General features: G+C 43.2%; 1 protein-coding gene across 2 annotated transcripts; it reads right to left on the bottom strand.

Annotated features, from left to right (window-relative positions):
- Nucleotides 1–183: 183 nt before the first annotated feature.
- On the bottom strand, nt 184–22925 carry snphb (syntaphilin b). 2 transcript variants are annotated; one of them, XM_084015188.1, is made up of 6 exons: nt 22787–22925; nt 13818–13934; nt 8917–9096; nt 7457–7564; nt 6453–6599; nt 184–6299 (listed from the first exon to the last, which is right to left on the bottom strand). In XM_084015188.1, exons 2-6 carry the CDS (start codon nt 13865–13867, stop codon nt 4256–4258), a joined length of 2529 nt encoding a protein of 842 aa, XP_083871314.1. In that variant the 5' UTR covers nt 13868–13934; nt 22787–22925; the 3' UTR covers nt 184–4255. The 2 variants fall into 2 exon arrangements, with proteins under 2 accessions (XP_083871314.1, XP_083871315.1); XM_084015189.1 differs by lacking the exon at nt 8917–9096.
- Between the last annotated feature and the right edge of the window lie 1034 nt (nt 22926–23959).

The raw sequence follows: 23959 nt of genomic DNA, 5'->3' as shown, positions 1-23959 counted from the left end.
TGTTTGTCTTCTCAGGATGTTAAGTGTATCTTCTCACTAACATATATACTAACACATATCCTTTAGATTAGCGTGGTTGGGGAAAATGCAACAAATAATTCCTATAATTCCACAACATAAAATGAGAAAAACATCCAGAGAAACAGGATTTGGACAAACACACAGATGAAGACAACAGAAATGTTTCCTCCATGCTGTTTAATATAGGGGCTTCTGCTCTTCCTTTATACAGTGTGGTGGGAGTGTGAATGGAGAAGTAGCCCATTAATGTCTTTAACTGTACACACTACTATTGCCATTAAAATAGTTAATTTACACAATGTTATCTGTAGATATCTGATGTTAGCTAAATTCCTATACAAGGCAATGATAGGATGTTAAACAACTCGGTAAAACATCTCTATACATTAATTATCATTACATAGGCTATGGAACACATACTCAGACAACCAGACAACGAATAAAGCATAAATTGACAATACACATTCAAATATTAACCCACCTCCTGGGAAAAAATAACAGAAAAACACCAAACACCCCCCCACCTCTTGTCTTCCCAAGAAATATTCAGCATCATATGTGTTTAAGGATATACGTAGTATATAATCACTCAGTCATCAATCTCCACTCACATACTGTACACTGACACAACCATCGCTGCAGCAGGAAGTTCAGGTGTATTATGGGACAGAAATAGAAAAGGTCAGAGGTCACTGTGAGGTACAACCGGCCTCCTCGGTGTTGCAATAATCTTTGAACAGGTTTTTGATAAAGTGCTGTTAAGTTAAAGATTGATCAGTGGAAAGTCGGATTCAACTTTTAACGATTTGATGATCAATTACACCCAAAGAGCCTCAAGCCTCTTCTAGAAGTGAAGCCTGTTTGTTACCCACTGAATAGGAAAACGTATTGGATAAAATGCCTGCAGGGATGTGATTTTGTTCACCGAAGCTTCTATGGTGACAACATGCAGACATGAGGGTTCAACACCAGCATATGTTAAAAATATTAAAGCAAATTATTTAAAATGTTTTGATTGTTGTGCATAGAGGTAAATTAAGGGGTTTAGATGATTGCTGCTACCCATGAGTCTGAATCCCTCAACCTGAACGTCTTGATAAAGCATTCCCAGTTCTCTGCTTCAAGCCGTTGTTCCCTCCATCACCTGTCCGGAACAATGGGCTGCCTTTAATGACAGCAGCTGAGTTGGACCAACAGTACAATTCTGATACACAGCAGTTCTCATTCACATGTCTTTTATCAGTAAAGATTTTCTTTCAGAAAACATCAAAATGGAGAGGACATTCTCACACCTGTTCCCTCACAGGGCTTTATGGCTTTTTGCAAAACATGAAACAGCTTTAGCCTCCTTATCCACTTCAGCCAGTCGGCTCATACAGTCAGAAGATAAAGAGAGTGGCGTTGAGGTTATGGATGAGCAAATGTGACAAAGTGTGCAGTGGAGGAGAGTCCCTTGTGTCTCTAAGGCATTCCTTCATTCTTTTTTATGGATCTCGATGCATCGATAACGGCCACTGCTTTTGTTGATCCTTCAGATCGATGAAGTGGATACCGAACACAAGCGGAGATTATTCATGATTGTCGAGGTCTGACCGTCGCAGCATTTGATCACAAAGCAAAAACACTGCTCCCTCTCTAGCAGTGTGTGTTTTCACACCATTTAGACGTAAATGTCAGTTAGATTCATATTAAGATCAAATTTTAAGAGTTCTTGTCGTGGATGAAAGTCGACTTACTTACGATATTAAATAACTACGTGGTATTTTTAGGGATCTATGTGAAATGTATGCATGATGTTAGTTACACTTTAACATTATCAGCACTAAGTCTATCTAAATGGACACTGCAGACCAACAATCAGAACTCAATGGGCAGACAACACTTTGGATATACATACTATCTCAACTTCAAGTAATTGCTTAAAATTCATAAAGTGAACAATAGTGCAAAATATGTCAACCAAATAGTTAAAAAAAGAAAAACAAAAGAGTCACGCTGCTTACTTCTTCACCGAAGAAGTAAACAATTCAATTGGTGTCAGACTACTTTTGCTGGTTGTGTCAGGGTGTTTTCTTCACGTTCGGCTCATGAGTCTCTGACCATCAGATGAATTTAGATTTTTACAGTTGCAGGCTGCTTATTTGCTCTTATTACACAGGAAGTAAAACATCTGCACAAGATCAGCAAACAGAAGCCATTTGCCCTCTTATAAGACACACATTCACACAAAGTAAACATCCTGATCCTAACTGCGATTATAACCCAGACATCTGATTTACATTTAGAGTGTCGACTAACACGTAGCACTCTGTGTCTCTGCGGAACGATCTATTAAACAAATAAAGTTGATTTATTTGCAGTGACTGATTTAACTCTTGTACAGCGAACTTGGAACACACGACCAGAGTGACAGTTAAACTACACAACAAGAGCGTTAAGTTAGCAGAAATATACAGCACAGAGCACAGACTCGGCACAACGCACTTCCTTCAGATCTACGTGTCAAACTGTGCCAGTGAGTATCTACAAAAAATGTCTAATCATTACATGACTTTCCCTATTTGATCTGAATAATTGAAGAAGTTTCATTCATGTGTTATGAGAAATGAAAGGATCTCAAATTTGAGTTCAATTATTTGAACATAAAATAGTTCAGCTGAGTTTGCTTGGAGGACCAACTTTATGGGGGCAGGAAAAAATATCTACCTTAAAACATAATGTCCATGTTATTCTTATTCTCTCTCGTAGCCTGAAGAACAAAGACTGCAAGAAGAAGATATGAAAAAGAAACGGTGCAAACAAAATAGCTGACGGTAGTCGTTAAAGGAAGAAAAGCTCCCCGTAAAACCACAACTTGTCGTCTACACTTTGGTTGTTTACTGCTGTTTCTGTCTGCTTCCACAGTCTTTGTGTTATGCTAAGCTAAACAGTCTGATGGCTGTAGCTTGATGAAAGCTTCATGAACAAAGCATGTTCCCAAAATGTCAGCGTTCTTTTAGTGGTTGAGAGAGAAACCTTAAAGAGAAAAGCAAAGTGAAGTGCCTTAAACCTGCATTCTCTCTACCGGCCATTAGGGGGCAAAGAGAAGTCCAGTTGCATGGAACCCTACTTCTCACTTGATTTATTATCTCAGTAAACATTAGTTTATGGTCTCAACCGCTAGTTTCAGGTCTTCTTCAATACGACATGATGTTCACTTGGTAAATTATAGTCCATATAGTCTTTAGAGCAAAAAGACCATCAAGCAGGGTATGCTTTAGGGCGTGACTACCTTGTGATTGACACCACGGTGACCTGTCAATCAGGAGGACTCACACTGCCTTTATATCCCTCCTAGCTCCACCCTCTTCTCTAAATATGACCACTTTCGGCTCCAAAAAAACAAGATGCCATTGGATAAAATGTGAAACTCAGTGACTACATCCTCGTCTTTTATGCCGTGGCTCTAACTGCACAGGCAAAACCCAGAGTGAAGAGTTTGAGAATTTGCATCTGAATATTTGATGATAATCTGTAATGATGTACTCTCAGGGTAGAAACTCACCGCACACAGTGAGCTGGGTGTCACCACCAGCTCCCATTTATCTTCTATGAGAGTTGACAAAATCTCTCACAAGACCTGACCTTAGTAATGAGACTGTTTTGTTTTGAACTGTGAAGTCGCACAATCCTAGCCTACTGCAAAGTCTTCACTCAAGAAAGGAGAAACACATGTCAATGTATTCCTTTGGAGAGTGATATCTAAAGGCAAAATCATAGACGTACATACATAGACACGTTCGTATACTACATACACGTGCCATCTTTCATGTACATCAGAATAGAGACAGCCTGGTAGGTTGACATATCAACGAACCTTTCCCTGCATTTGAAAAGAAAACAATCAGCGTTAAACATCCAAGCATAGATCATTCATTTTAACCAGCTCATTCAGTTTTGCACAAGTCAGTAGAGTTAGCGGACATCTTGGTAGCAACAGCAAGTACCAGTGGATGAGAGACGGTCAGGAGCAGGAACAGACAGAACAAACTTTACCAGTCAGAGATCGTAGTTATAAATGCACATATGCTGTTCCTGATGCAGCCTCAGCTAGTAACCTTGGTGAGGAATGCAGGACAGGAAGTTTATTTCTCTTCCTTACCTGACACTACAGGTACTTTCCAACAAGCTAAGGACTCGGACCTTTACAGGAGAGGGCGTAGTTAAGGACCACAGATGTGCTGAACAGATCCTCTTATATCTGTGATCCACCTAGGTCTCCCCCGCCTGCGGGGTAATGCCTCAACCCGCTTCCCCTGCGCAGCGAGTGCAGGGCCACAGTGCAACAGCCTCGTAGCAGCGATCCTAAATGATACATGGGCTGTCCGCCACGGACTGGACCGCGGCACAGCCACGCCACTGTGGGCACCACAGGAATGGCGACTGCCAGCAGGTCAACCAGGAAGTGACGACTCCAGTAGCTTTTCTCAATTGTCCCAGAGACGGATGAATCTCCCTCCTCTGCTGTGGCACCTCCTGTGATGCCTTGTTCTTTAGTTTCATCATCATCATCATCACTCTCGTCATGCATCTCCACGACAATGACACCAGCAATCTCCTCATGGGAAGTAGATCTCCTCGGCTGGGAGGTGTGAGGCTGCTCTACGTCTGGTGATAAACCCGGGGGACTTGGATTCAGCTCTGCTGTCACTACCTGGGTTGATCCTGCTGATAGACCAGCTTCCTGCTGCCTGTGTTCCATGCTGAGGTTTTCCTGTGTTGTCCCACCCTCCCTGACTTCTCCACAACATCCTGAAAACTCACAGTGCACTCCTGCTGCTGTCTCTGCTAAATTAAACAGTTTTCCTGGTGATTCCTCCTCTACTGCACCCTGGACTTCCACCTCATTCCCTCCCTCTAAGTCCATTTGCGTCTGCTGCCCTTCTTCTGCCAGTCCGATCTCTTCTGTTTCCTTTTGCTGATCTAGTGCTGCAGCTTCCTTCTCTCTCTTCTCATTATCCTGCTTTTCCTCTTCTTCCACTTCCTCGTTGCCCCCAAACAAAGGACTTTCCATGGAGCATGCCACAGTAGCTGAACGTGGTAAGGGAGGGACCGGCGGCGTTTTGGAGATTGGAATCGGCTCTGTGGCCGCGCTCATGATCGTTGCTGTGGTTACAGAAGTTATGGTGGTGATGGAGTCCAGCTCCTCCTCATCAGACATCCAGGTGGAGGTGGGGCTGCAGGCCTGGGAGCAGAACGTGCGTTGCTCCGCAATGGTATCCAGATCAGAGGGGTTACCTGCAGTTGCAGGGACGGGGCAGCTTTCAGTCTGAATGCCTGTCTCCCGCAGGGGGTGCAGGTAGAGGTGGTGGTGGGACAGGCACGGATGGCTCACACAACCCCCTCCACCCAGGCTGCAATGAATGGGTGCCAGCCGCTCACTTGTGCACAGCTTCTCATAGGTGGCAGAGTGTGGCATAGTGTGGGGCACAGAGTTGTGAGGGAAAGAATGAGGCAAGGTATGGGAGTAAGTGTGAGGCAGAGAGTTGGGCAGAGAGTGGGGAAGAGATTGGGGAAGAGATTGGGGAAGGGAGTGGGAAAGGGAGTGGGAAAGGGAGTGAGGAAGAGAGTGGGGCAGAGGTTGGGAAAATGTTTGTGCGTAGGAGTTGAGTAAAGATGCTGTTTCTTCAGAGAGGAAGGCGGCCTCAAGCAGCAGGTCAGCACGGCTGGGGATGCTGCTTTCCCCACAGCACACAAAGCCGCTGTCCTGGGTGCCATCACCTGACAGACAAGGAAAGTTTGGACCATTGCCGTTCCGGTCGGCAAGCGCCTGATCGCTCAGCTTAGTGTAGGTGGAGCTCCGGGTCAGAGAACGGGCTGGAGAACCGTCACAGGAGCAAGACCCCCTCCCTCCTACTGGCGGTTTGGGTATTCCCCCTGGGCTTTCTCCTGATACCGATGCTGGTGCCGAACCTCCAACACGGGTCCGACAGCCTGGTATGGCTTCCCCCTCCTTGGCTAATCCAGCCTGGGCTAGCTCCATGCTGAGCAACAGGTTCTCAAGCTTGTGGTTCTGAATGTTGATGTCCTGAAAGTACTTCTGGACCCCAACGTCCCCGCTGAGACCCCCAGCATCACTGAGTCTGGTGCGAACAGTGTCCACAGCCTGTTTGAGCTGCTGGATCTCCTGACGCGCGTCCTTCAGAGCCAGCTGAGCCTCCACGCGGTGACATTCCTCCTCAACCCAGTCCTCCTGCATCCTGTAAAGCTGGCCTCTCAGCTCATCTATCTCTGTGTCCCTAAGAGGGTGAACATGGAAACGATAAGGTAAGAAGCAAAGAACAAGAGTGTCATGAGGGTATAAGGCTATAACTTGGTAGGAAAAACCTAGCCATATAAGAACTGACCTTTTGGCCAATATGACAATTTACATTTCTGTCTCAGTATCTCACCTGTCTTGTAGAGTAGTGATGGTTTCCTTTAGCCTGGCTCGCAGGTGTCGGATACACACTTCTTTCTGCTGCAGGGGGGTGAGGTACTGCTCTGGTGGAGGGGGCCGGATACCATGGTTGTCAGTACATGAGTACTTCTGATGACGTCTAGGACAAAAGCATATGAAAGGTGTTTCTCGAGTTCTTTGGAACATTTTTTCTTAAATATGTCTTGGATGTAGGGCTTGGAATTGAACCTCAGTCCTTTTTTGGCACTGGCCAAAATGTATCTATAGCACTGACTATCAAACACTATCAAACATCAACTCAACAACTGGGATTGAATGCCTGGTTGGGTTTGTCATCTTGCTGATCAGATGGCTCCTGATTTAAATGTATAAAACTGCCAATTTTAGACCATATTCTATTAAGGGAAATCGTGTAAAATGTGTTGTTTTTAGACGCCATTTAAATGTTTTTGTAAAATGAAAGGAGGGTTTTGGTTGAACAAGTGATATTATGGTAAAAATGTAAACATGGTGTGACCTGGTCTTCTTTTAAACATGATGCAACATGTAAGCTAACTGTGACTTATTTACACATTCAGCAAAGACACAGTCAATGGGATTTCCACCAAAAGTTCCCAGGAGTTTAGTCCCAGGTATGAGTTGTTGTCTGAACATTAGTAAAGTCATGAACATTAGGCAAAGTAGTCCGCTGATGTATGAAAGGTTTCACGACAGATTGAGCCAGGGTGATGGCTTCATTTTCAAGCAACCCCAATTTAGATAAACGGATAAATTATGTATTGGGTTAGATACCCAATACATGGTCTGTTTGAAACAGTTGCAGAATAGAAATATTAGAATACTAGTATTAGGAATATCAATATCTGATTCCCTGATGTGATGGTTTGAAATGATACAATCAATCATTCTGGGCAGTGTATTGGATAAGAGCACTCATCTAATATAGAAGCTTTTCCTCTTTATTAATGACAAGGCCATGCAGCTATGATGTCTTACCCTTTGGTGGGACTGCAGTCGCTGCCTTTACAGGAGCCTGAGTTGCTGCTGCTGCTGAGGGAAGCGTTGCCATGGGGATCTCTATTACTGGGCGCGGCCGGTGTTCGCCTGGTCCAAAGTAAGAGGAGACATGTTTTATGTTGTAATGCCATGAATCCACACTCCAAACAACGAGGTGACAGGGAATTATTTGAGCTGTAGAGCAAAACCATTGTGACATCATTCAAAAACACAAATAAAAACACGACACAAATGGAGCAATCCAAGTTCGCTAACATGCCAATACAACAGAGAAATTCACAAATATACACACACCAATTACAAATACAGAGGCCAAAGTCACAACAGACAACTGCCTTAGAAGGCAGACACTCATTTGGACACTGACATTGATGTGGCCATTTTTAAAAAAGGGAATGTGCTCTGCAAAGATGAAAACCAAACCAAAAATCCAAAGAAATTAGGAATTCAATGACATTCATGTAACTGCAAGAAGCATTCCTCATAACAAAAAGAGAGACTAAGTCACGCTGTTCCCCATGGGGCTTTATTTTGGAAACAATATGTACAGAAGTCAACTTCGATAGACAAAAAAAAAAGTTTTAATCCCGTTTCAGTTGTACCATGAATTGATGTTTGTAAATGTCAGATCATTTTCAGGTCAAGAAAGTCTCAGTTTGGTGTAGTATTATTCTGTTTAGTGTGAAACCACTAAGTGAACTACATCCCTCGTGTCACACAATGTCACCGACATGGCCATTAGCTTGGCTTGCTAGCTAGCTAACTTAGCTGCGTTCCATCTAAAATGTAACGTAATGTACCTGATGTGTTTTAACCAGTGATTCTTTTTATCAGTCGGGAAGTGAGAGAATAAGCGAGACCTGTTGTTAGTGTGACTAACGTTGCATCCTGGTACCAAACACACAGACATCATTGCTTCAGAGAGAGACTCTACTTATGTGAGTTTTGGGTGTGGCATCTTTTCATTTTCATCATTTTCTCAGTGTTATACTTCCTCCTTACTACTACAGTTATACTACATCATGTGACTTTCCTGACATGTAAAATGTTCCTTTAAATTGACAAACATCATATGTGTTCATGTCACAATTCATACGGGATAAAAAATGTTATTCGCCTGTTGCCATTGACTGCCTACATATTTGTTCCAAAATAAGGTACCATGGTGGTCCACTGGAAAAGGGCGGGACTTAGCCCCTCTATAAATTGAGGACCACTTTCACTGAAGAGTATGTAAAACAAAAGAAAGAGAACAAATAAAGTTAAAAGACGAAGGGAGAAACCGTTCACACCAGACATGCCGCTGTGGAAACAATTTGGTCCCGTTTTCCATACGGTAACATCATGAAACATTCACAGCAGAGCAAAGGCTCTCATCACTCCCATGCTTCAGAAAGTCAACACTGATGGTGAGGAAAGAAGAGGCACTCAGAACAGACCGACATCGAGGGGTCGAGGGAGAGTTTGCTGAACGGCTGTGGCGATCTGGAGACTTGGTGGGAGTGTGTCCTTTAGTCGGCGACTTGGTCGACGCGTAGCCTTTAGTCGGGCGCATTGAGACCATATAGCCTGTCTCCATAGGGACGTAGTCTAGTTCTATGAACCTGCAGTAGTCAAACCTGACCAGGCAGAGACAACAGGGTGTTAAATCACAAGAGGACAGCAGAGGGCGACACCACATTGATATGTGCATGCTACTAATGTGTGCACGCTATTGAGGTGAGACAAAGCTGCGTGGCATATAGCAGGTCTTAGTATTCCCCTCATTCATTCAGAGCCGGGGATGCAGACAGACGCTAAATGTCAACAGACACTCGCTAAGAGGTGGCTCTCTAAAAGCTGAACGGAAGGAAAGAAAGACGGCTCTGCTTTGATCGTTTAGGCTGCTCTGTTCCTACATGAAACAAACATCTATGTCAAGTCATTTGCATCCTACAACGAATTAGATAATACGCTCTGAGACTCTAATGGTTAGAGAGGCATTTATTCCTAAGAGCTTCATAAGAGCATTTCAATCCAAGCAAGCTTTCACACAAACGTCTCGACACACAGCAGATGTGTTTTGAACACTGGGAAGACATCAAAGATATAATGAAAACTAAACTGCGCCTCTGACACATCTGATACAACCCACAAGCTTGTCAGAACATGACAGGGCAGATTTGATTTGCTAACTTATATGTGAAGCGACCATTAAATGACACACATCCGTTCAATTGTCAAAATAGTGTCAGGTTTAGCTGTGCAGTGATGAAGACCCATCCAAGCCTTTGGTCTATCCCACATCCCTGCTTAAAATACATTTGAAAAACTCAACAGCAATGTTTCTTTCCAGAACCAGTCACTCAAGATAACCCACAGACCTTGTTGTGATCAGTTTCAACTGCCCCTTGAACTTTGAAACAAAATGAGAATGGTATTGGAGCACGAATAAGCATTTTCCTAAAATGCCTTACTAATGACCTAAGAAACACCACATATATCATCTGAATAATGATGTTGAAACAAAGTCAAGCAAACACATATTTTCATTTTAAGCATGGCTACCATCCTGCTAAAGAAAATAAAGTTGTTGAGTATCACAGTATAGTTAGATGAGTCGTAGCCAGGACAAGGAAGGGTGATCTGTGATGGGCAACTTCTGTCAAAGCATTGTTTTACTCCCAATAAATATTGTCTGTGTTTTTTGCCATCAATGTTGTATTGACCTGTTATGTTAAAGAACATCACTGTTGCCCAATCACTGGCCTCCACAGAAGGAGGACGGGATAAGCGGGACCAATCGGAGCAGCCATGACGGATTTTCACACAGGACCCGATAACTTCACGCCGTGCACGGAAACCCTGCACCCAACTCATTGTCTTTATACTTAAACTTCAACCCGCTGGAACTTTTCACCACGCTAACTGGGAGAATGAGAATCATCTGACCAATAAGGGAACCCATTTTTGTAAATTCTAGATTCTAGAGAATATTTGCAAGACAAAATAACTCAATCTTTTTGTGACAAAAAGTGATAGCAATAAATGCATGTTGCTTAATTCAACGCACCAGCCTCAAAGGGTTTGGTACGCTATTAGCATATAGTTGCTAATGCTAGCACACTTTAGCTAGCTATTGATTACATATTGAGTTGGTATTTTGTGCCACTTTTACTTTTTGTTTTACCATTCAGCAAATGTTACAAAGAGTCACTTCCCTAAGACTTGTGCTGAGTAAACGTGTCCTGTGTGATACAATAAAAGATGAGGTCAGATATTGACTACTTGCTAATTCTTTGAAGATCAATATATGACAACAGCCAAGACAGAACAGAAATGCGCAGAGGGAGGCAGCTGAAGCAGTGAGCCTGCAAGGGGGTGGAAGACACAGTGCAACAGGTCTGACAGTCCGTCCGGTCCATCTGCTGGAGTGGACCTGTGTCTGGACTGTGGGTGGTGGCTGACGGTCTGTGGAGTTGTGGGGAGGCTGTCGGAGCTGAGCTGTGGTTTGTGTCTGGTAGAGACAGAGACTTTGCTGAAATCATTTGAAATCAACCATCAACCTCTTCTTTTTATCAAATAAAAAAATTATTCCGATTTCAGGCAATGTCGGTGTCTCACCAACTCTCCGCTGTTCATAACAAACATGGTGCATCTGTGGTGAACCAGTGATCACACGTGATCACAGTCGGTTATTTCTACCGTGCATGTAGCCTCTAAACACAATGTCCAGAAAAATTACACAGAACCAAATGGTGTAACCAATCTAGCAATCAAATTTCCTTAGTGTCTCTACTAATGTAGATGTCAGTGGTGCGTTCAAGTGCACATGAGGGTTTCCTTTTTTTTTTTTCTGCCAGGACATCAATAGACTCGGTTGTGATATATGCCACAACAACTACCACACAAGTCTGCACTGTTCGCTGTTGTTGATGCGGATTCTTAGCTGAATACGAACACTGAGAGCTCCAGCTGGAATCTCAGTGTTGGTTTCCATGAACTTGACAACGTGTCGAAGTGCAGCAGGTAGCGCACATGTTGCCTTCGTGATTGGTCTTGTTTTAGTGGCTACAATGCATGCCGGTGCTACAGCTACAGCTACGGAGCATGCTCTCTGAGACTGTAACTGAAGTGTGTCTCACGCGGGGGGCGCGGGCACGGGAATAGCCACGGGCGCCGCCGCAGCAGCTGGCGCAGCAGTCCCCGACCCCGACGCCAGCTTGGGCACCGGGATGGGCGACGACGCCAGTATTTGCTGCAAGCGGCGTTTGGGCTGCAACGCCTTCAGAGGGTTGAATCTGAGGAAAAGAGACGGAAGACAGGAGGACACCACAGCTACAACCAGACGCCTTGGATTCAGTTTGGGAGATCATCAGACTGATAGTCTGTGACCCAAACAGATCCTGCAACACTTTAAAAGCACTTGAAACAATATCAATGCCAAATAGTCTCTCCATGTGACTGTGTAAAGCTAGACCACAGAAGTAAATCAATGTGCAACAATATTGTACTTCTACAAAACTTACATTCTGCACTCAACGTTATTATTGAGAGCATTTAGTTCAAGCTTAAGTTTAGGATTAATGGATGTGGAAAACGTCACCACTGGTCCCTAAAGACAACAAAACCTCAATAACACAGCCGTATGCTCCAAACTGTGTCCATTAAACAAGCCACAGAAGTTCAGTAGCTGTAGGAGAAAACACGTCAATATACTCAATAAACTGGGTCCACCTGGTTTATTCAATATCACAGCTCCGTAGTCAGGATCATTTGAGCTAAATGGAAGGGAACAAATTGGTGTAAATGCTGACACATCCATACAAAAAGTTTTTTTCTGGTCGTGCGCACTCTTTGTACCTTAAAATGAAATATTCAGAGTATGTGGATTAAAGTTATTGACACCTCAATAACCTCAGCTTTTTTTCCGGAAGGTCATACTGTCCATTGGGGCAGTCGACCTGATGAACTAAGAAGGTCAAACTCAACGTTTGTTCCTATAAACATTCTCTAGAAAGTTTTGGCAAGATTTGTTAACTATTTTCAAGCAATTGGCAACATAGCAGACCCACAATTAGAAAGTGGTGCTGAGATGGGAAAGAGGTCCTCAAACAGCTGATTTGATGAGGGAAGCTGTCTTCAGAAAGTGTTAAGTTTGGTACTATATTATGCTGCACAGACACAAACAGATTATACACAGTGTGCGTTTACACAAAAGTATCAAAGGATTAGTTAGTTAGTCTCACAAGGAGCAACACAACTGAGTTACAGAAAAAATAATCAGACATTCAACGTTTCATAAAAGAAAGAGAAAACACGAAAATGGAAATTAATTGGTATTAATACACAGGAGTGCTGGAGGATACATCTAGGCCTGTATTTATCAAGCATCCCTAGATCGGTATCACACTGAAAGTTAACCTACAACAATAAACTTGGCATGGCATCCTCCCTTCCACTGACCAATTGCCCCAATCAACATGGATCAGGGTACAAATTAAATCCCGTTAACATTTTTGAGGGACATGTTACCATTCAATAAGGTTGGAGGTAGAACTGCAACTACAGGGTTTGCAGGGATGGCCACTGCTGATTGGATCAAACACACACAGCGCTGCAGCTTCAACTCATGTACCACTTCCTTCATAAAAAAAGTACTTTAATATCAATTTGGGACCATTTTAGGATGAGAGAAGAGCATTTCTCTTTGTTTGATGACATTAAAAGTAAAGTTAGGCTTTGCTGTCAGCTTCTAGACTCCTTTTAAAAAAGACGAGCGAGAGAGCAGAGAGGGCGAGTGGTAGAGAAGACACAGTGAGTGAAAAAAAATCTTTTGATTGTTTCATTCACAAATAAATAACTACTTTACACAGAGTTTACTTTTCCTTCCCTACATTCCGTTCCTTTTATCCAACATGCATCAGTAAATACTATGCAGCAGTAAATCTTGGCGCAGTGAAGCGCATTGAACTTCTGTCTGCAGAGTGTGTTGAGCCCCGTGACCATCAGCAGCCCTCTTCCCATGTCTTTTTAATACATCACTGGATTCATTTGTCAAATCTTTGCAGGTCTTTAAACCACTATGGAAATGCAGACAACAATGAAAAGTAGTCCTGGAAGAGAAATTACCAGAAATTTCCTGGTGGAAATAAAGTAACATTTTCTATGTTGCTGTAAGTTTGGAAGGACCTCTTTATTTGCGGAGAACATGTTTTCTGTTTTACATCCTGAGATAACAGATATGAGTCATTTTGAAAGTTAAGAACCCCCTCACACTGCAATGTACAAGGATGGAGGTTAAAATACCTTAACACTGACATTAAATAAAACAGGTAACAGGTCTTCATTGGCTACCTACCGGCGAGAGCCCAACGCAGACCTCCGATTGGCTGGAGCAGGCGCAGACATGGGGCCAGACAAACTGTGTCTTCTGTCCTCACTTTGTCTCTCTGTCTTTCAGTACAATACTGCAAGCCTGGAGGGAAACACAAACATGACCGGTGAATGACCACACACACACACACACACACACACACACACACACACACACACACACACAGAGGTGAGTTTTGCTGACGGCCTCTGTGTTTGGCTCTGGATGCCTCAGCAGTATGCAGCTGAACTGGCAAAGAGAGGATGTCAGGGATCAGCAGCCAATCACCTCCCAGCCATGCAGAAGACCTAACCAATCATCACTCATCTGTCTCATCTTAGGCCAAATACATGGTGCGAGTGGCAGAAGTGAGGGCAATGACATTTGCATCCATATGTGTGGACAGATATCTATGTGCTTCGTTTCGTCATGTGACACACACATGTGGCTGTTCGGATGAAGAGAGATGAGGACATAAACATGTATCCATTAACCCTGCCAGTGGCCTAAGAAAGCACTATGTTGGTGGAAATATGTGAGTAAATCCTTCCGGTATTTATTGTGAAATAGAGAGGCACATTGAGCGTGAGAGATGGAAGGAAAAAGCACATGGAGGGGAAGAGAGGAGGATTATTCACTTCAATAATACATCACACACAACTTAGTGGGCGCTTAAGTGCCAAGTTTAGGTATGTGTGGCACCTGCTGTAAGTCACCTTCCTGCTGTAACACCTCGACATTCAGTGTTGTCTCTGTGCCAACCATGACTGGCTCGAAAAAAACTCCTCCGTGCCACTACGGTCAGTGAATAAGGATAGGGGAATTCATGGAAATGAAGCTGCGTCACTTCAATAACAGGCTATTCATTCACACTGTTAATAATATAAAGCTTCATCCATATCTGAGCACTACTTTAAGTCAAATCCAGAGTAAACAGGCCTAATGCCACCAGGGAACAGGAAACTAGCTGCAGCTGGTACGAACAGTTGATTAGATGCTGCACTCAAAGAAATAAAACATCACATTTACTTGATTTAGTTATGTCAACCGGTCCCACAAAACTAGGTTAAATATTGCTAAATGGTTTTAAGCTCTCCAAACCGACTTATTTAAATGCTACATCATACAGTTATGCTGAATTTACTAAACACGGTTATATTAAATTAAACCAAACAGTTATTACTAAACCCAACTGACTTGTATTTATGTTGCAGGAGTTCATTGATCATATTTGATCTTTCAATGTGAGTAGATCAAAGCTCTATCAAGGATCAAAAATAATGATGTTGTTACGAGAACAAATAACATTAGTATGACTGGAAAAACAGTGCATAAATATGTATTGTCTATTGTATAACATACAGGCCCTGGAAGGCAGCGTTGTGTCTGCTGTCATAACTGATGAAACCACATCACAGCACATCATACAGGATTTATTAAGTTAGGCCTGTTACGTAACACCTCCCCAGCCACGGACAGCATGGTGAGGTAGATGCACGCAAGCACCTTCTGTGCTGACGCAAAGGAAACACAGGGGGAGGGAAAAGAGAGATAGGCGGGGTGAGAGAGGGTTTGAGGGAGAAGGTGGGGAAGAGGAGGGGAGAGAGGAAAGCCAATGAGAGGAGAGGAGGGGGCGGCACGTGTCACGGACCTTGTGAAGGTGAGGAAGCCGACAAAGACAGGAGAGTAGATGAGGAAGGGTTGCTTAATAGGTGGAGGATGGACACACACACACACACACACACACACACACACACACACACACACACACACACACACACACACACACACACACACACACAGCTCATCTCCCTCTGTGTCTGCAGCAGAGGCGACACTGCAGTTTCTCTTATGAAAGACAGTCTGTCGTTTTCCTATGATAAAATGACCTTGACTCATCTGCATAGCGAAAACAACTGCACAGTTGGAGGATACATGTGTACATTCTGTAATAATGAAATGAATAATAACTCCTTCCCAACAGTTTTCCTGTCTGGATGCTGATCAGTGAGTGCTACTGAATCACCCACTGTGCGTATTCTTTAGCCTCTGTGTTTGTGTTCTTGATGTGTCATGCAGAGATCAACATTGTGCTGAGTCAGGGTGCAGTGGTGAGATGTCCGTCAGCGACTTGTCATCGTGTACCTTGCTGACTGTGTCCTGTCACCATTCATCATTTACAGTTATGTAATTTGTACTTTCAATAAAATAAACCTTAGAACTCTGCTTCCTTGCTTAGAACTAGTCTGTAAGCTAAATATGCTAACCTAGCTTAGCTGTGTCCAAAGTTAAAACATTTGCTTTGAATGCAATTTCAGCATCATCACCATATAAATTGTCTTCTCTCTGATCAAAATCATACCAATGTTTTAACCACTCATAGCACTTACAATTATACATCTGGCTGTTACTTCAGGACCACAGACAGCTCCATGTCTTTATCAATACACAGCACAGTTAGGCATTTGGGTTATTATGCTAACAAGGGGGGCTGAGACTCTGACATTTCACAAACATAACTATCAAAGGTTCACTTATTATCTAAACAGATATACAGCTGGTAAATTAGTTGATGGAACGATAAATTAATTTTGTTAAACCTAAATTAGTCAAAATTAGGAGGAGTTGACACAACTGGCTGTCAAGTCACATAAACTTAAAAGGACTTCTGTCTTTGAGTTTTTTCTGAGAACTTCTCTAAAATGCACATATTAACCTGTCATATCTATGGGCTGATGTGGCCGGACCCCGACGTTAGCCAGGATCCAAAGTCATCCGCCGGTCCTTATACACGATTTGCTTTTGTTTACAATTGAACTGTAATTCTACTGTAATTATTTTTGTTTCAGTGACTTTACAGTAAAACATTGTGTTGATTCCTGTATTATAATATTACCTTTATTTGTTGTAAGTATAAGTTATTTTTTTCATTTTATTAAGCCAGTGTATAAGCAATGGCAAAAGACTTTTTTAGTATTTTCTAACTCTGCATTTCAAACTATATTTGTTTATAATCATGGGTCGAGTTGAATTGGTGAAAATGTAATTGGCTCTTCAGGGTCATACATTTTTATAATACATTGGATGACTTCTTCATTAGCTCACCTAGTAAATCCTAAACAGTGACATCCAACCCGTTTTCCCCTGATGTGAGACAGGTCGGCTAAGCAAACTGCTACCGCTAGCTTGTAGCATTTAACTTCCTGTCCAGGAGGTGCTAAACTCCATACATTGAGAAGCTTTTATTTGATCTAAATAATAGATGTGTGGGCTGCATGCAGCACCACATCTCTTCGAGTGTCTCTATCTGACTCGGTGGTGATGATGGTGATGATGACTCATTCTCTTATCTGGGTAGGCTGCAGAGTCAGCAGCTTCTATTAGCACACTTGGTCGTATATATGCTATAAATAGGTACAGCTGTGCAAGAGCAAGGTAAGGTGAAAAGTTCGAATGTGAAAATTATATTTTCCGTCATGAAATATCTTATTTACATTGGCCCAATAATACATAGTGTGTGTCAGTTTAGGTGGAATGAGATAATTAAATTAAATGAAAAAGCTTTGGAGCCTGTGTTGGTGATATGGTTGTTTATTGCTGTTGCCAGGTTTGGTCCTAGTCCACAGCGAAACTCGTAGGACTCAGTAAGTTACGGATAAAAGGTGCATAGTGTTGTGTATTTGATGCTCTTGCTGTAGTCAAAAAATACTTTTTGTGTTTTAGAAGACAACAGAACACATATTGAACCCCATACATATTCAGAAACATTTACAATATAGCTAGGTTTGTTGCCAAAACAAGCACACAGCCTGATGGCTTTATCCCAGTAAACCAGTGTGACAGTGAACCAGCACTCACAATACCAGGTCTCGCTCGGTGATTCATCTAACACATCCATCCCTTTTTCACTCACATATTGGCTTCAGGCCAGTGGAAACTCAAATAATTGTTGCAGAGCATCAGTCTAATTAGCATCGTCCTAAACACCACGTTTTAGTCTTCACCACGTATGGGTCTATAACTCACATTGTCAAGTGATACTGAGATTGTTTGTGAAAGGGTTTTACTGACATGACTTAAATGTCCAGTAGACAAATGAGAAGAACAATCAAAACGTAAGTGGGGGATGTTTGTCACTGTAAATGCTGTTTGGCTTTGCTTTTTGGGTCATTGCAGCATAGGAAATGTTAACCATACATTGTAGTGTTCTCCAGATGACTGTAACAGCTAGCAGCCTTCCACTATCTACATATATGGCAGATGGGCTGCCACTGATGATGCAGCCTCCTGGCTAGTAGCGACAGTAGCAGGTAGTATCCCAGCCCAGCTCACATCAGAAGTGAGGAGGTTAACCAGACGTGCATTTGTAAAAAAAAAAACAAAAAAAAAACCATACTCTTTAAAAACAGAATCAAATAAACTTCATTGTGCCGAAGGAAATTTGTCTTGGACAAGGGGTGCTATGTGGAGCTGTGATAGCGATGGGATACGTACATGGACATTCACATATTACAACATCCTGTTGCAAACCTCAAATTCATAGAATAAGTAATACTAGAATGCATACAATACTATAAAACATGCTTCCGAGCAATCTAAAATAATACAATTTATAAAGTAAATACTAAAGTGTAACAGTGCCTGCTCACCTATACACCTCCCCGACGATACGAAAGGCCCTACAGCCGCAGGGGGGTGGCCGGTTGTTTGTTGATTAGTGTAATGGAGTTTGGGATGAAAGAGAACTTAAACCAGTTACTTTTACATCTGCTGGCTCTGGAGCGTCTGCCTGAAGGTAATAGTAGAAAGCAGTGCGTGTTGTGTTTGGGTCAACTAATCAAAAACACTGGCTTTCAGTCGGTATCATAACGAACTCATGCTGAAGCACGTCAACAGCAACACACATGCTGACATTCAGACAGCAATCCCCATTCATTTCTCTGCCAATTTTTACAGCCATCAAAAGGCTACACTTCCAAACCACAAGAGCAGACTGGAGAGCAACACAGTTAACGGGTTTCCTTCAAGCCTCTGTTGCAAACGCACATCGTTCAAGGATGAAGTGTGAAATCTGGTGTTGCTGCAAGAGTTGAGCATATACTCACAAAATTCATCAAATCTCTCCTCAGTTAATGCACGATGTAAACAACGCTCTTGAAAGGGTGGTGTTTTTTGGTTTTACAGCGTGCACAGATCAGGTAAATCCTGCAGAGTAACTGTAATGCTGCAGTGGATGCAGACCAGCTTAGCTAAGATCCAGCAGAGCACAGCACTAAAACTACAGCGCAGCTCTTACTGGGCCATCAATCTGCACAACACAGAGGGGGACAGGGAAAGGGAGAGGAGAATATGACGTAGCAAACACTTGAACTTCACTTATTAACCAGGGTTTTAGTCTTGATTTCGACATTAAGCCCAGCAAAGGGTTTCGTTCACACAGTTCTTACTCCACGGTCTCACTGGATTTGAACACGATTCAGCCCTCGTTTGGCTGCAACTTCTGGATTAAAAAGCATACTTTAATTGGGTCAAATGCTCAAAATATCTCACTTCACATTAGCGAGCCAAACAGCAGCAATTACAAGCATGCCAGGGCACTGCAGCCTAAGTGATCATGCTAATAGTCTGTGTGAACTATTTTCCTCAGAGGCAAGATGAGCTAAGAGCACTGAAAACAAGAAATCAATATGCACAGACCTATTAGGTGGGAGGAGACTGAAGACTACACGCATAAATCTATTTATCTCTCTTACATGCTTCATTCAGGAGGAAGATGCAATGATAGACTATGACATCAGTGCATCTTCTTTAATCATTTTATCTTATTATAACAGTACATCACTCTGATAGCCAACGGTTGCCTATTTACACATTCAGCAGACACAGAGTAACAATTAACATGTAAAGTTGTGCTTCTGTCCATTGGATCCAGTCTCTTTTTGCTCTGTTTTGATCCATCAACTCCTGAGAAAAACATCTGCCTCTAGCTGCTAAATGCTTCCCCTGTGTTCACCAGCTAGTCACTAACATTGACTGTTTGTCTGTCTGGTGCTGGTTTGGTATTATATTATGAAAATGCATAGTAAGGCTTAACCAAAACAGAAACAGCGGGCTGTGAAACCCAGACGTGAGCTCAACGTGACCCTTATCACATTATGTTAATACAAAAGTGGGACAAATAAACCCTAACAGAAAGCTTAAAGCTGCTATAATTCCCTTTTTTTTTACATTAAAATATATCACATGATTACTTCTATGCGATAAGTTTAGCTCGGTGCGAACAATTGGAATACATGACCTTACATGAAAGATAATGTTGCTTCATATCTGTGAGATGGCAACTCCCCATCAACATAAAAAGTGATAATGTGTCGTGTTTACAGCTTGTTTCTACTGTCCACAAGACAAAACTGTTAAAAAGGTTTAAACATGTGATGCATCACAGGACATATTAATAAACCCAACGATGCTGCCTATAAAATAGTTGGACCTGCAGGCCTCAAACTCTTTCAATGAAAAGGTCTGAGAACGGAACATCACAACTCATAGACATATAGGACCAAGAGAAAAAACAAATAAACACCATTTTTCTTGGTGTTTATCTGCCAAACAAGCCAAAAAAATGTACCCAGGGATGATAAGTAACGATTTTTGACTGCGGCTCGGACAAAGATGGGTGGAATTTGTGGCTGAGATGACAAATAGTTAAACCGATAAATATCTGTAACTACTGCAGGGTCATGCTGATTTTAAAGTCGACCTGAAACAGCTTTTCAAGATAATCTATCTTCTGTTTTGTGACGTATTTCTGAGTGAATGGGGCGGTGGGATGAATTTGATTTGATATTTATTGTTTGAATTGGTTGGTACTAGCTTATGTTAACATGAGTAATTTCTTGTTTTCCAGGAAGACAAACTTTGGATTCTGAGTTAAAAAAAAAAAATTCTGCTGATCTAAATAATTTCACATTGACTTTAATTCCCACTCAAAACTAATCTACATTTTAGTGGGGATTTTTGTCCAGTGGGAAAGGGTCTTTAGAGTCAGCCATACCCAAATAACAATTAAACTACATGTTTTTGGAATATGGGAGTAAACCGGAGCACCAGGAGGGAACACACGTAGGTACAGAGTTGTTTTCTTCTTCTTCTTCAGTTCTTTGTGTGTATGACTGTCTGGTTGTTTGTCCCTCCTCCCATAATGTCAAGCGTCCTTGGGTTCCTTAAAAGGCGCTACATAAGTTCTATTTATTATTATTATTATTATTATTATTATTACATGGAAAACATGCAAACACTCCACACAGATGGCCCCAGTCGTCAAAAATGTCTAAGATGGAAATGCTGTTTCCTGCTGCAACAAGAGCAGCCACGGAGTTAAGCGGTGTGAGAAACCTTACAACCGATACTTCAGAAGAGACGGATGAAAAACTACAAGCAGGAGCACAGATAAAGAACTGAAACGAACTGTTGCATAAAGTCCTGTGAAAGCACTGCTGCAGTGTTACGCTCCTTATCAATCAATCATTCAGTTTGTGCTTAGAACCATGAAAAAAAAGGCTGAATTAGAGATTTTCCACCACAGGCTCATCTGAGCAAACGGCATACTGTGAAAACGATTGCCAAGTCACCATGACGACGGTCAGCCCGCTACTTGTGTGGAACGTGAGCAGGAGGGGAGCTGCCATTGGCTGAGAACGCTGAGGGACAGAATGGCAAGATGGCCATGCTGCAAAGGAGCAAAGTGACCTGAACCAGAGGACAGCAAACAACACAGAGCTTTATCTCTCTCGTCGAGGCGCAGTGTGTTTCTGCTCTCCTCACTCGTGCATTTCATTCACTGCACAGACCATATGGGCTCATACATAAATAACAGTTCCTTTGCATGGAAGGATTACTGTCGAGGCCTGAAGGGGGACAGGGCCAGGGGCCAAAGAGAATAAACAACAACAAAAATGATTGATTACAAAGTGACTCAAAAGAGGAAAATTAAACCACAAAGTCATTCTGGGTGTCTGGAGTGGGGTGGGGAGCCTTTTTTAAAAATATATCACGTCTGTGTTGTCATCCAAGTTCATATAAGACTACCGTCATTCTGGCAGTATTTTTAGCATTTTTGGGGGGGTATGGAGGAAGAAGATAATACAACCACCAGTCAGAATTAGCTGTCATATAAATAAATAAATACATAAATAATAAATAAAGCATGTAGTTTTTGTGGTTATGCTGGGAGATCTGAGAGAATAACTGTGCTGTTACATTAAGGGACAGAATGGCAGTAAATTCAATGAGCACTGAGCTAACATCATACAGCCTCCTGGAAACTGGATTATGCTTTGATATTGCAGCAATTCAGCGGAAACATTTAAAAGTCATACAACACACACACACAAAAAGAACTGTTATCGGTCAGCTGGGACCTGCGTTTCAGAGAGGAAAGAGAAAAAAAACACGAATGCTGCAAGGTCAAACTGCAGCGCCAGGCAACCCGTCACGACTTCCCTGCCTGCAAACATGGATGTCACTTACTTTGGGTTTAAGATACAGTGAGCTGCTTCTCCGGCGCTGGCAGGAGAAGCAGCCGGGGATGTTTCTTGTCACCCAGACAAGTACGACTGCATTATGAGGATGCCACCGGCGGACAGCACCCATCTGACGCCCTAAGGCCGCGGGGGAGCTACGAGCTCAAACATAAGCGCACCACAGGATGAGGAGACGCGTAAACATCTGCCGGAGCGCACTGCGCAGCATCCCTCCATCAGCTGCACCAAAACAAACACACACAGCGGAACACAGCCGGAGCCTTGCACAACACACACACACACACACGGTTACTAACAGACAGCACGCATTTACGCCACTCGTGCATTATTATTTTTATTTCCTTGACGCACCCCCCGGTTGCATCCGGACAAAACGCAGCTCTGGCGATCGCAGAGACGAGCCTCGCTCACCTGTGAGCTCCGTCCCGCAGCTCCGTCACTCCTCCCGCGGATCCGTCACATTTCATCGTTTTCCCTGCGGTTCTTCGCCGAGAGCTCCGCTGGGTGGAGCGGTGGTCGCGGCTCACACAGCCGGGGAGAAGGGGAGGAGAGGAGAGGAGAGGGAGGCCGGGCCAGGGGGGAGACGCGAGAGGCGCGCTGGCTGGCTGCCGCGTGAGGTTGGGCACAACGGTAGGCAACTGCGTCACGTGACGTCGGATTGTTTATTTTAAAGGGAAACACACTCCGGTGAGATGAGTGTTGTGTTTGATATAAGGGCGTACCCACCAAACGCGATGAAACTTCATCGCGCGACAAGATTACATGTAAAGTCAATGCAAAGACGCGATTAGACGCTTCATCGCGCCGGGCGACGCGATGGACGCGATAGCGCGGCGCGATGGACGCGATGGACGCGAAAAATCGCTTCATCGCTTCATCGCGCCATCGCTTCATCGCGCCATCGCTCGAGTTGAAATAATTGAACTTTTGCGGCGAATTCGCGTGAAGACGCGCCGCGACAGCCTATCAGCGTTGAGATCGTCACCGACGTGCTGACGTACGGACGTCCTGGTGTTCCCTCGCTTTTTGCCGGCTTGCCGCTCCAGTGAAGAAGATGGAGGAGACACTGATAGTCGCCGTGACCGCTCACCCAGAGCTATATGATAGTTCCTGTCCCCTCTACAGGGACAGGAACAAAAAGGACCGGGCCTGGGTGAGCGTGAGCGAGGCGTGTGGGATACCTGGTAAGTTCTGTATCTGTCTGTTACTTGATTGCTTGTTAACTTGATCTGTTGACGTTTGCACTAGCATAGCCCCAGTTAGCATAGCTGGCTTTACCGGCATACTTGTCTGGTTCATGGTCAATTCTTGTCAATAATACAGAAGAAGAATATCACGAGGACGAGGACGAGGCTGAGGAGGAACCTGCTGTCTCTCCCCCGGCTCCCCCGGCTCCTGGTTCTCCACCTGCTGCTGTCCCTGTTGCTGCCCCTGCTCCTTCAGTGGCGAGACCACAGATTGGTATGTACATGACAAATGTTGGCATGTATTTTTTTTTATGGTACAAGTATAGTCTTTGCATGTTCTTTCACTATGACAAGACAATGTTGTGATTGCCTTTCATGTTTGACTTGAGTTTTTATC

This window comes from Eutrigla gurnardus, assembly GCF_963514095.1.
Source record: "Eutrigla gurnardus genome assembly, chromosome: 8".
NCBI classification, from domain to species: Eukaryota; Metazoa; Chordata; class Actinopteri; order Perciformes; family Triglidae; genus Eutrigla; species Eutrigla gurnardus.
This window is presented reverse-complemented; position numbering and strand designations above follow the sequence as displayed.